The sequence below is a fragment of the Falco naumanni genome, chromosome 2 (genome assembly GCF_017639655.2).
Source record: "Falco naumanni isolate bFalNau1 chromosome 2, bFalNau1.pat, whole genome shotgun sequence".
NCBI classification, from domain to species: Eukaryota; Metazoa; Chordata; class Aves; order Falconiformes; family Falconidae; genus Falco; species Falco naumanni.
In genome coordinates this window covers 73,239,479-73,252,571 of record NC_054055.1, presented here as the reverse complement: position 1 = coordinate 73,252,571, position 13,093 = coordinate 73,239,479, and the positions used below count along the sequence as shown (strand labels likewise).

The window sequence follows — 13,093 nt, the reverse complement described above, 5'->3', positions numbered from 1 at the left end:
TTGACTTGTGGCTTTTAAAATGGTTTTACAAAGCTGGTTTGCACTCGAGTTACTTTCTAAACAATGCTGTTTAGATGGATAGAGTGAAAATGTTTGAAAAGCTGCTTGCAATTGTAAAGGTAGAACACATATACATGTATTTATAGGTACTTAATAGAAAATGAATACATAAATAAAACTAATGGTACTTCATTCCAGAAATAAGCAAACCTTCTGTTTCTTTCACCAGAGGCACCATCTTCATAAACATTCAAGCTTTCCTACAGGAGCCTGGAAGTGTTCCTCTTTCCATGAAGCATCAATACCTTCATGCAAATATAGAGGCACAAGTAACAATTGCATCCATCATCCTAGTAGGCGTCTATGTGCTGATCATACTGGAAGTAAGCCAACTTTGTATTTTGATTTTTTTTCCCCCTACATTATAAATGGAGCACAAGGAAGGGTTTCAGTCTTGGGCTTTAATATACTTTTAAAATGTGTATATGAATCCTTGCTGTATCATCAGTGTTGCTAATGGCATGAATAAGATATAAGTGAGGAAATTATTATAAATTGTAACTGATTTTGACAAGTTATATTAATGTTACAGTAGTCTTGTGTATTTTTCTATTAGGACCTATTAGTGTTTTAATATTGTAACAGAATTATGGTTTGGCTGTGAGAGTGAAAGTAAGTCTGGGTTATAAAAGGTGTAGAGAATCTGTTTTTACGTTTTGGTTTTTTTTTAATTTTAGACCTTTTAAGATAAGATAAAAGAAAAAAAAAAAGCTTTGATTATTCCCTTCTTTAAGGCATATCAAACTATGGATTTAGTGACTTTTAAAAGGTTAAACTAAGCACGCTTTTAAATAAATGATGTTTAGAAAATATTTTACTGTATTATTTAAAGAAGAAATGGAGTCTGAGTTAGCACAGAGAAGTCAAGGGACAAGGAACTTTAAACATATATTGTAACATTAATCCAAAGCCTTGAGGTACCAAACTTGGTGAAAATACATTACATTGCACTAAGGATGGATGTCAGAAACAGCATAGGGCTCCAACTGACTTTGAACCAAAAACACTTACTGTCTTTATTGAAATAAAGAACAGATATGGGGGGGAATTATTTTTTTAATCATGTATGCATCCACACTGTCAATGAATTCTTCAAGTTGAATCACACCTGATTTACACTGATATGAAACAGAGGTGAATCAAATCAAGTCTACAAGGTGCTCTATAGTAAATACGTCCAGCATGCTCATTATTCTTCTACATCCCTTGCATATTTTAAACTTTTCATCCTGAAATGGTAAGATAGTCGAACACCTTCAAATCAAATCTCAATAATGGGTGCATACAACATGACAGATGCTTTAGACATTTAGATTATGTCATTCAGCAATGGTGATTTATTTATGAAGATAAAAGTGCCTTTATGTATTTTATAAATGAGCAAATAGATATAATATTAAGTGTGGAGGGGGATTGGACTAGATTTTACTATGAATGCATGTAGGCATGCAGCACAGTACTAAAATAATCTTAATACTTTTAAATGCAGCTTTTAGTTTTCAAAAAGCCCCAATGATGCACATCAGGTTTTTAATGTATGTAAAGGGTAGTTCTGTGTTTGCATCCTAGAAAGCTGCTTTGGAACAATTCGTGTGTAAAAGGAAGTAAAAGCTTGAAACTGGAAAGCAAAGCCAAGGAAAGCATGCATTTTCCTGTTCTTTTTAGAAAAAAACTTTTAAACAACTCATTAGCTTATTGTTTCTGTGAAAAGATAAAGGAAAAAAATTCTGATGTTGGGAGCAAAATCATTTCTGCAAATTCAAAGGCAGAAATAGATACTTACTAGTGAACTTTTTTGAATTTTAAAAATTGGAAAGTCGCCTATTGCATCATGAAGTCATCGATTTTCTCCATAACATCTGTAGGAATGACAAACGCTACAACTAGAGTAAATTTTAAAAAATAAATACGTAAGCTGGAAATAACTATCATAGAAAAAAAAAAGCCTTGACTGTCGTTTGGTTCCCTCACAAATCTCTTGGGAGAGATGGATGTTAATATTGTTAGAGTATGTAATAGTGGCTTATGTTATATTCAGTATTTATAACTTTAGTGCCTGAAGTCCTGCTTTCTCAACACATTGCATTCTCTGTTCCATTAGCAGTTTTCACTATAACAAAAATCAATTGGTTTTGCTGCAGAAGCTCTCTTTCATGGATTTTCATTTTCAGTGTTGCTGCTCCCTATCTTTTATCAGTCTTTATTGGTTTCCTGTGTTTTATTCATTATCATTGGCAATATAGATTCAACTTTAGACAGTGTGGACACCCAAACAAGTTTTAGAGCTATATTTTGATGTAATTTCTTATAATGATGAAGAAGAGGAAGCTTTTTATCTGTTACAACTCCCAAGAGCCACCTGAAGGTGTGCCTCTTGCTCCTCCTGCACAGCCTTTTCCCCCAAACATGAATCATAGATCTTGTGCCCACAATCTCCTCAGCCCCACTGTCCTCATCTTTTAATTCTTCCTTCCTTCCCCTTCTCCCCTTGCCCTTTGCTACCTTAGTCACCAGGGAGTGTGCAGGACTTCTTGCAAGAACGTGCTGCAAGGACTTCTACCTCCTGCAGATACATGCGATGGGAAAAACTGATGAAATAAGAGATGCCAGCTGGAAAATGAAGTGCATTTACTGTAAATTGTCATTTTCTCCAAACCTACACCACTGTAAAGACGCAGGGTAAATTCTGCTTTGAGGTAGCTATTTGCCTCTTGGCATAGAGGTCAATGCATTTCAAGTACTAGTCCTTGTCAGTGGAGAAGCCTTACTGTCTTAGGATGTGCTGCTCTTCAGAAAACACGCTAAGCTGTGGAACCATGTTTCTTCAGACATTTAAGTGTTGTTTCTTTTGAAGCTGATTACGTATTATGTATTCATAAAATTTCTGGTAAAAGAAGATGTCTATTCTTTCTCTTTAAGTTCTAATGATTTCTTTTTATTATTATTTATTTTTATTTTATTTTATTCTTACCACAAATACAACTATTTTCTTACTTCACAGTCCTACCCTGCCCCTTGAGTATACTTTTGCCTACTTGTCCCTTTTGGTATATTGCTTTTTACTCTCTTTAGATGAACATCCCTCAGTTACATTTGCTGTTTGATATCTGTGGGTTCTTTCTTTTTTCCCCCATGTAATCATCCTTTCCTTCAGTAACTAGACATTCATTGTCTTCAAATTGATTTTTCTCCAAATATTGATCAGTTCTCTCTTTTCATTTCAGTCTTCTGTTCCCTCTCTGTCTCCCAGAGGAGAAAGGAGAAAAAAAAAATCTGCTGCTTGTGGTATTTTTGAATTTATCCAACCTATAGCATTTTATAGACTTGTTGAAAACAATGAAGTGTTTCATTTTGTTCTTGGAAGTCTACACTGCACAGGAAATTAAATTACATGTATGTTAAAAATAAACCCCAGAAGTGTGCCAGGCTTGCCTTTGTTGATCTCAGCTTTACCATCTGACCCTTCAGGATTACTGAGGAACACATGTATGATGGGCTGTGAGTATGTTTTCACATGAATCTACAGGGATATCTCATATAAAGTGCTGATGTACAGAGTTCTAAGCTGATGTTGCTGTACTACATTAGTTCACAATGTATTTCAAGATAGGCTCCTTCTAGTTTTGATCCTCAAAATGTGTAGCTTCTTTTGACTGAGAACTTAAAAAAAATTCAAACAAAAAAATCTTAGAAAATTCAATTTTTACAGTTTTCTGCTCCAAACATTCTTTCAGTTAGGAGTGCATTTTGTCTTTTGCTTTCTTTGATTTTCATTCTTTTTGCAGCAAAGCCTTTTTCTATGTATATAACTAAAGTGACTGTTTATACCCTATTTACTCAAACTCTATAAGCAGTGGTATATGGCTGTTTCTGGTGGTACAGCACAGTCAAGGAAAAGTAGTGTAGATAAAATCTCATTGTTTCCTCTTTGCAATACAGTAAGATATCTTTAGTTTCTCCTTTTTTTGGCTTGTATTTGTATACATAAAGAATGGGATAATACAGTGGTTACCCTGAAAAGAAATCTATCTGCCTATCTATATCTTAAAATATCTGTTAATATTATGAAGTCTTATTGGTATTTAAAGAAGTTTTTTGAGTCGATGAAGTTCTTTTGAAATTATTATTAACTACATATTTGCAGCTATGTTGGGGCTGCATTAATTAGAAATATGTAAGGAGAAATGTTAAACATTTATTATTAAAGGACAGAGTTTATTAATTTGAATTAATTATTGTGTGCCCTTGTCCAATATTTTCCTTTAATAAGATATTTGTTTTATGCTGTGGGTTAAAATGGAGTGTTAGCTATTTATGATACTTAAATGAGCCAGCAGAAACAAGTATGAAGGTAATAGCCTGTTAAAAGCTATTTTATAAGACGTTTTATTTGGTCAGGATAAAAGGCAGAATAACATTCATTTTATAAGAAAAAAAAAGAGAAGAGATACCAATAGCACATCAAATGGCAGGAGAGTGATACCAGCAAGTATCAGAAATTCTGTGAGAAGCTCCACAGGGCTTGTTTTATCACAGGAGCTATCATTTAGTTTCATATCCTGTCTTGTAGGTAGCCCTAAAAAAGATCTTGCCAGGATCTTTCAAATGGCTTTTTAATGATCTGACATGTTGAATAACATGTCTTTATTTCTCATTAAAACACAAATACTTTAAAGTGCAATATCTGGCCTTAAAAGCTCTAACTTTTTACTAGAATGAAGTAGGGACTTATAATCACAATTTTTATTACTTCAGTGGAAATGGAGAGTGTCAGTTTCTCTCCATATTACTTCTGTATTATTAACTAGCTTAAATTATGAATAAACATCCCCATAGCCTAATTTCTTTAACTCATAGCAGAGTGATTTTTAATAGCATCTAACCAGCAGAAATTAGCTTCAGACAGCAAAACTTTTATGCGGTTCAGCCTGACCATTTTACTAGCATCGTGGCCTAGTTGAACCAGTTTCCATGCAGGAAGCATTTTTACAATGAAATGTTTGTTATTACTCCTGTCTATGCTCACACTAAGGCTCCTTATTTGTACACGGAAAATTACACTTCAGAGAGGGAATAGGAAAACAGATGAAATACTCACTGGTATACAAAATGTAATAGTAAGTGACGACAATAGGCTAATCTTCAGGGAGAATTTTTCCGATGAGGAAAGTCACAGAAACTAGTGATCAGCTTACTCAGCATGGTTTCTTACTTCCCATCCATTCTCATAATTATCTGCCTTCAAATATGGACAGAGAAGAGTGTGGATTAGAGTGTTCCCACCTCCGCATATATCCTACCAAAAGACTGGTAACAAAGTGGTGGAATAAAATCCACAGCCTTTATTGGAAAAGCCAATGTAAAAGAGAAAATCTTAGCTGCTGGTCTTCCTGGCTTTTGTGGGAGAGAATATATTCCTGCTGCTATTGTTTTCATTTGTGCTAAGATGGGAAAATTGTGAAGTGGAATTAAGACACTGCTGTAGGAGCTGGCAGAAAAATTAGGCAGTTTACCAGAATGAACGATCTATCCTCTTTGGTGAAGAGTCTGAGCCATACCTCACTGGGTGAGAATAAATGTTTGCTCTCATCTGCCCTCCTGTCTTGGGGTGGGAGGGAGCAAGAGAGCCCAAGACTGGGACAGAACAGGAAAGCTTATTCTGTGGGATGTGCCCAGCTTCCAACAGGGCAAGGATGCTCTCCTGCACACTTTTCCTTCCTTTGAGAGACTACTGATCCTGACCAGGGGAGAGAGAAGGCTACCTTGATATTGTCTTGATTATCTGCAGTGTTTTACAGTACGACAGAAAAAAAGCTGAGAGGTAGGGCCTGGAGAGGGAACTTCCCAGCCTGAGGCAGAAATCATAAATGTGATGCCAGTGAGTTGCATGGAACTTGAATCCAGTGTAGTGAAACCCAAACTGTAAAATCCAGTAGAAAAACTTAGCTTGAAGAAAAATCTAGCTCCCTTTGGGAGCAGGCTAGCTGCATCCTTCCTGGGCAACATGTGGTTGTGGATCTGGTCTCGAGACCCCAGGACCCTAAAGCACTATTACCATTTAAAAGTTTACTCTTTTTTTTCTTTCTCCTCCCCACCTGCAGCTGAATATATGCAGTGTAATTAAGACAGTTTTGCAGTCCCCATGACTAATGCTTTTAGGACATAAACTGAAGGTGTGCATTGGGAATGGTATCAAGTGAAGCAAAGTAGATAAGAGACAGCAAAGCCTGCTGAGATAGGTGCTGGAGGACTGGATTGAACAAGGGGATCCACACATGAGGCAGATCCATCTGTCCTGTCCCCCATAGTGACAGATTTTCTCCCAGAGAGAACAGCCTGTGACTCAACTAGCAATTAAGCAGTCATTCCCCACCTTTCTGTGATTTAGGAGATTTAGGATGTGACCTCTGTGCATTTTGAGAGGCTGAACATGACTGTAAAGCAGTTGTGAAGGAGCATTATGAGTTGCTTCTTATGAGAAGCATTGGATCAGTACCCCTGAGGTGCCAGGATTTCTACTACTGGGGTAGAGCAGAGACACTGGCACCAAGTTGGCTCCAACAGGACAGAGCCAGCACCAGTGAGATAAACTACACTCATTTTCACCTGCTGTAACTGCAACAAAAGAAGTGTCAAGGAAGCAGAGTGCTGTAAGACAGGGATGGAAGACATTTAAATTCAAACAAAAATACAGTATAAAAGCAAGCATAATCCTCAGCTGGATCCCAGCTTGAAATGTTATAACAACGGTTTTGTATTATTAATACAATATGAATATTGATTTTACACTCACTATTGCCTGTCTAATTGTTAGAGCTATCTTGGTAGAAGTCTGGCTCTGTTCTGAATGTGTGTACTTTAAGGAAAAATATCTTCTTTTGGGTACTGTGGTACTTCTGTAGTGTGAAAATTGGCCTTAATTAAGGACTTAATAGGAAAAAATTGCCACTGGATGGTGCTGCTTGCTATTCTAAGGACTTAATAGGATTGTCTGCTTTAAAAGATGCTGTCACCCACAGGCTCCACTTTTCAGAGAATACTATTTTTTGAAATAATAGGAGTCATATTTTCAACACTAAGTGTAAAAACTGATTTCCAAATGTCCATTTTCTATTTTCTATTGCCTTTCAAAACTAATTTTTAACTGTATTTTGTTCAATTTGTGGAAGCCTGTCAAGCACAAATGTGTTGCCCTGCCTTGCATACTAGATACGTTGTAGGTTGGTATTTTTCCTTTTTGTTTGAGACAAGCAATAGAACATTAAATTAGCTTAATTGAATGCTGCTATTCAGCTTCTACCCTGCCTATGGCAACCAGGGGGGTAAAGCACAGTGAAATCTCAAAATTTTAACAAGGTGTTAGACAACACACATGCGCTTCTAAAGCACACAAACAGGGATGAGAACAACTCAGCTTCTTTTGGCTCCCCAAATATCTTCTTTCAGCAAGAGCAAGGGCAACAGTGAATGAACAAACATGAGAGAGTGTAAGGGCCAGGCTTGGAGGTAGATGTAATGGCATGATCTAAAGAAGAGAAAAGGTCCAGAGAAGAAAATAAGGAGATATCAGGGATGAAAGATTCTCCAGAGTAACTGCTGGCTAAAGTAATGTGAGTGCTGCAGTTTGCCATACTGTTGTTCACAGTGTGTGGCTGTAATTCTGTGTAGTCGTATTACGTTAATATTAAAAGAAGGCTGACGAAGATTCATACAGGGAAAGTAAAATAAGTTTGCCCCTCACTTTTGTGTTTTGCTGCATGTGATTTCTTTACTAGAAATTCAGTCTTATAAGTCTTGAGTATGCTGAGATAGCTAGGGAAATACAGATGGTGGCATCTTTTGCAGTTTCAGAAAATGTTCAAAACCTCAAACATAATGAGGGTCTTGCAGTTCCCATGAATAATGGTTTTAGGACAAAAATGAGGGTGTGAGGGTGTACATCAGGAATGATATCAAGGCATGTGGCGTGGATGGAGGCAGCAAAGCCTGCTGAGATAGGTGCAGAAAGATTGGATTTTTTGCAGGACAAAAGGGTCCTGCAAAAGGGTTTTGAATGACTGAAGACTTGTTGCCAGGTCAGCCTGTCAATATACAACAGCTTTGGTCATGTCAGCCCACAGTAGCGTTCTGGTTTATCATCTTCTAGGTAGCAACATCAGCCCTTTACTGGCTCATGAACAGATCTCTCTACTTTAGTCATATAGTGAATGTTTTTTGTAGCTGAAATATTACAGGACTGAGGTGCCTTGGCACATAAAAATGATCACCATCCTGTCTTTCCACAGGGATCCACTTTCTATTAATTTGACCTGACTCAAGGCCCTGATTTACAGAACATCAGCTCATTCATCTCTGCATGCCTCTGTCCAATTTCATATTAAGACAAAACCCCCAAATTCACAGGAAATAAAAAGATTCACTTTTAAGATTTAACTCTGAGGAGATCTCAAACTATCAGATGTTACTGGATATTCCCCTTCTGGTTTTTCTTGGAGGTGTATAAAAATAATTTTCTTATATCAGAACCATCCCAAGAGGTAGAGGCTAGAAAACATCCACCTGTGGCTGTAATGATATAGATATGGCAGAGTTCTCTTTTTTGTATGAATCTGATAGAAATATTTACTAGGTATGATGCTATACCTTTTTATCCTTAGTTCTCATTAGTAATATTCTGAGGTGGGAGGTTATCTCAAAACCAGAGTCAGCATAGAAGTCAAGCAGCCATTCCAACCCTCATTATAAGGGAATAAACCCTTCTGGATTTTCTGTACAATTGCTTCTGTTTTTTTTTTTCTGTTTTTATGCTTCCGTCCTGGCTCCACACTTTTCTCCACCTTTGCTTTTCCCTCAGGTTTCCAAGGCATTAAAATATAAGGATTTCAATAGTCTTGTTCATCTCATACAGTAAAGATATGTTTATCCTTGCATCATTCAACTACTACTTTGAACCAGTTAATTCAATGTTCCATATCAGCATGAAGCTTTCACCCATCCAGTTTTCTCTACAAACAACAAGCAGTGATATTGCTGGGGAAGGAAGTTCATAGATAGTGAAAATATTGCAAATTGTGCACATTGTTCATTCAAAGACATTGATAGAGCTATGGAGTAGCAAATACCTTTGCAGAATCTAGAATCAGCTTATAGATTTTCTATATAGATGAGGGGAATGAATTAATCAGATAATGTATCCACAGAAAATAATTTGATCTCCTTATGTCATTTTATTCCCCCTTCCCCCCCCCCCCCCCCCCTCCTCCTTCTATGCATAGTGTCTTACATATAGGAAGAATTGATGTCAGCTGGTGAAACGATGTAGTCACTTAATCATAGAATGTCAGGGCTATCCCAGACAAAACTCCCAAGATACCCCTACCTTGTATTTCTTAGCCTGCTCAGTCAAAATATCATAGGAATAAAAGTGAATTAACACAGGCGTTAACTTGTCTTGGATACTATGTAGTATTACTTTTAATCACCTTCTATTTAAGATAATCATCTTGTGTAATGCTGTCTTATGTTTTGAAACATTGCATTAGGAAGTGGCAAATTGCAGCCTTTTGTGCCTTTCCCTAAGGCAGAGTTGTTTATACCATGACTTTCTCCACTGACATTGAATCAGAACAAGTAATTTGGCACACTATCCGAGTGAAAATGGATATTATAGCAGAATGTCATAGATGGATGCTTTCTTACCTTGGGGTGGTGTAGATGTTCTTCAGGAGTTACACAGTTTGCTATAGAATCTAATGTTTGTATTTTACAAAACCCCAAGTCTTTTAGGGTTGGGAATTTGTCTGTAAAAAGAGCTTATTCAATGTATATGGGGTGTTATTTTCACAGTTACAGGGATCAGCCATTTATTATGCGATTAATGCGAACGAATGTTAGTACTAAAATACGCAGCTAATGTTTCCAAGTCCACAGACCTCTCCAGTCTGTGCTTTTAACTGATCTTGGGCACATATGTCACGCATATGGCAGAAGTAACTATTGTACTGAACCACCATTGAATTCTTGTAAAAATGAGTAAGCTATTGGTCCAGGGTTGTTTTTATTTTCAAGAAAGGCATACTTATGTATGGTGATGCAGTTTTGACATAGTTTGACTTACAAAAATGAGACTAATAATAATATTTTCTAAAAAATTTAACCTAGTGTAAAGTTTTATTTTATTTTTCACGTCTGCATTTACAGAATACATATAGATAGTGTCCTAATCTGCAAAGATATAAATAGCTGTTCTTGCTATCACTGGTTTTTTTGATGCTTGTGGTCACTTTGGGATACTTGATGTGCATCATCTTTCAGCAGCTGTACCCTATGTGCTTGCCTCAAGAGCTGCTTTAGTCCATCCCTGAATACTGCATGAGTTTAAGTCATACTTTCTAAACTATGCCAAGCAAGTCCCTTTTGCTTCATTAAAATCCCTACAGAATTTACTAGTTACTGCTTAACTAAGTAATTCTAAGGCAATTAATTTTCTGTTATCATTCATTTTGCACTAGCTGTTGAGACACGTCCCCTGTAAGGAAGGGGTTTCCACGTGCTAGGAAAAATGCCCTGCGGCTGAAGAAGGCACAGAACTGCTTCTGCAGAGCTTGTATAGGGAGCAACAGAGGAGAGGAGGGTGAGGAGGTAAAGCGTTAGCTGCCATCACCAGCTGAAGGGGAGGTATGCTTTTATGCCTTCACTAAGCAGCCAGTACTGGTTAGATGGTCTCTTCAGTATAGGCAAGCATTAAGAAAATCAAGTAAATACGTCTGGTCTCATTGACCTTCCTTTTCTGCTCTGATCTCATCTGTACCTGACTATATCCTGTATCTCTACTCTATTGGTTTATATTCTGTTCAAATTGTGCAATTTGCCAGAAGTAAAGCAAATTTTCATTAACTGAGAAGTTGATGCTATTCAGCTTTGAGGTGGATCTACTGCAGGGAAGAGTTCAAAGTATTGCAAGGCTTTTTGTGACCTTTGTTTTCCATCATAAGCCCACATTTTCAATTATGCTGCTTGAAAGACTTAGGAAAAATTACCTAAATTAGTTAGCTAAATTACCGTTGTTTTTCTGCAAATTTCAGTTTTGATTTCAGCTTCTGATGCCAGTTTCAGGCTTCAGCATTAATTTTCCAAACTGTAAGTGGATCAAATATGTGCAACATTAAAGACTGAATTTCATCTGCATCCTGCTAAAACAGCTGTAATGGTCCAAGGCAAAGCAGACCACCAAAACTTATAAAGTATTTGACAGTAAGATTACCTCTATCAAGGGATCTGATTGAGGAGCACATTTCCAGAGGCAGTCAGGCTAATACTGTCTTGATTACCTTTAGGAAAAACAAAATCCTTGTCTTCGAAAAAAGCCCTCTTCCACTGCTAGGGATATCTTCTTTTAACCTAATAAACCCTTATTAAAGCATAAGAAAGAATAGTTATAAAACATAAAGTCAGAAATAAAGCTGTCCTAGAGCAAATTTTACTCCCCTTCTCTCCCTCTTTGTCCCTTGAGAATGAAGGATTGAACTAGAGACTTTATAAAATCTAAGAGGGATTTGGCTGTTAATTTTAGAGAGAAAGACTCAGCTCCTCTGGAGATAGGTGGAAAATGCGTAACATCCATATGTGGATATAGGCTTGGGAATAATTGCCTCCTGTTGAAATGCAGCGATGATGCACTCTATCAAATGGAAATTAATTTCTCAGTAAAATAAGTAGTTTAATGCAACAGTCATCACTGGAGAAAAAATGGATAAGAAATGAATTGAGGCTGCATTTGAATCTTTATGTTAAAGTCACTGACAGTCATCTTTCAGCTGCCATTTATCACTTATAAAGAAGGACTTGTGGGAATAAAATGTTTGGTATGATTTATTATTTATCAAATATCTTCAGAAGCACATTTTGGAAATATGCATGCCCTGGATTCCAGATGGGAAATGTATGCTCTGAAATAGCATACAGGTCACCATTCAATTGGCTTCTAAATAATTTCCTTTTACCTCCTGGAGCACTGAACAAGATAAAGTGTTTGGAATTTTGAATCATTTTTATAATGATGCTGTTGCAGTGTAGCAAAAGATTTGATGAACTCTGTGCAAACATTCCAAAGCACTTTTAGATAAAGAAATTTAAACCTGGAGAGGTCTAGCTTGTCTAAATCTGGTTTGCATTATAGCTCTGGAAATGTATATTATTAATTAATAACAAGCATGAAAAGTTGCAGCATAAATGATTTAGGCAGCTTTCGTTTCTTACCTTAAAATTAACTCCTGAATTAAGAGCGTGGAAGCTATCATACAGAACTAGCATTCAGCACATTGTGTTTATCACACAGCAGGTAATCATGAGACAAACTTTCTACAGATAGTTATGAAACAAAATTGTTATTATAGAAGTTTTTCCTAATCCTTGCCTATTCTGAATTGACCCTATAGCATGACCCTATGATGTTGCTATCACCATACCTACATTGCTGATGTTATTTTCAAGAGCCTCTGTTGTTGCAGCTTTGGGTTTTTTTCACTACTTACATAACATTCTGTAAATATCCATTCACTTTTCTGAAATCTCTTCAGCTCTCAGCCTGCTGACATCCTGTGTCAGTGATCTCTGTGACCGAGTCAAGCACTGTGAGAGTGAAATCTGGGCTGCATTGTTTTCAGTATCAGTTTGTATTGAGATAACCGTCCCTTTGTGAAAGGCAAGCACCATACTTTACTGTTTCATTAAGTCAACATTGCTAGGCATTCTTCAGAAAAAAATAAAGGTGATGTTGATGGTGAAGATGTCTTTTCTGAGAAGAGATTATAAGGGTTGTAGCTGGGTTGGGAGGTGGGGAGCTCTAGCATGCAGACTGGTAAGACTAAAAGCTTTGTATCTTCCTTGTCCTTTTTCATCTCAATGGCCATTGCTTGTTTTTTTAAAGAAACCTTTCCAAGAAATGAGGCAAGAAACTTTTATAAGTGCATTTTAAAGAGTGTGCTAAAACTGACTGAATCATTGAAATGTGAGGCTCCAGTTGTGGGATGGA

The 13,093-nt window shown here is 36.8% G+C and overlaps 1 protein-coding gene across 2 annotated transcripts in view; it reads left to right on the top strand.

Annotated features, from left to right (window-relative positions):
• The window catches only part of OCA2 (OCA2 melanosomal transmembrane protein), a 177,555-nt gene that overhangs the window by 38,320 nt on the left and 126,142 nt on the right, over positions 1-13,093 (top strand). For both annotated transcript variants that reach the window (XR_005826557.1, XM_040585076.1), the window contains exon 8: positions 230-383. Coding sequence is in view for 1 of the 2 variants with exons in the window: in XM_040585076.1 (XP_040441010.1) it covers positions 230-383 (154 nt within the window). In the remaining variant the exon portion in view is untranslated. The remainder of the gene's footprint in view (positions 1-229; positions 384-13,093) is intronic.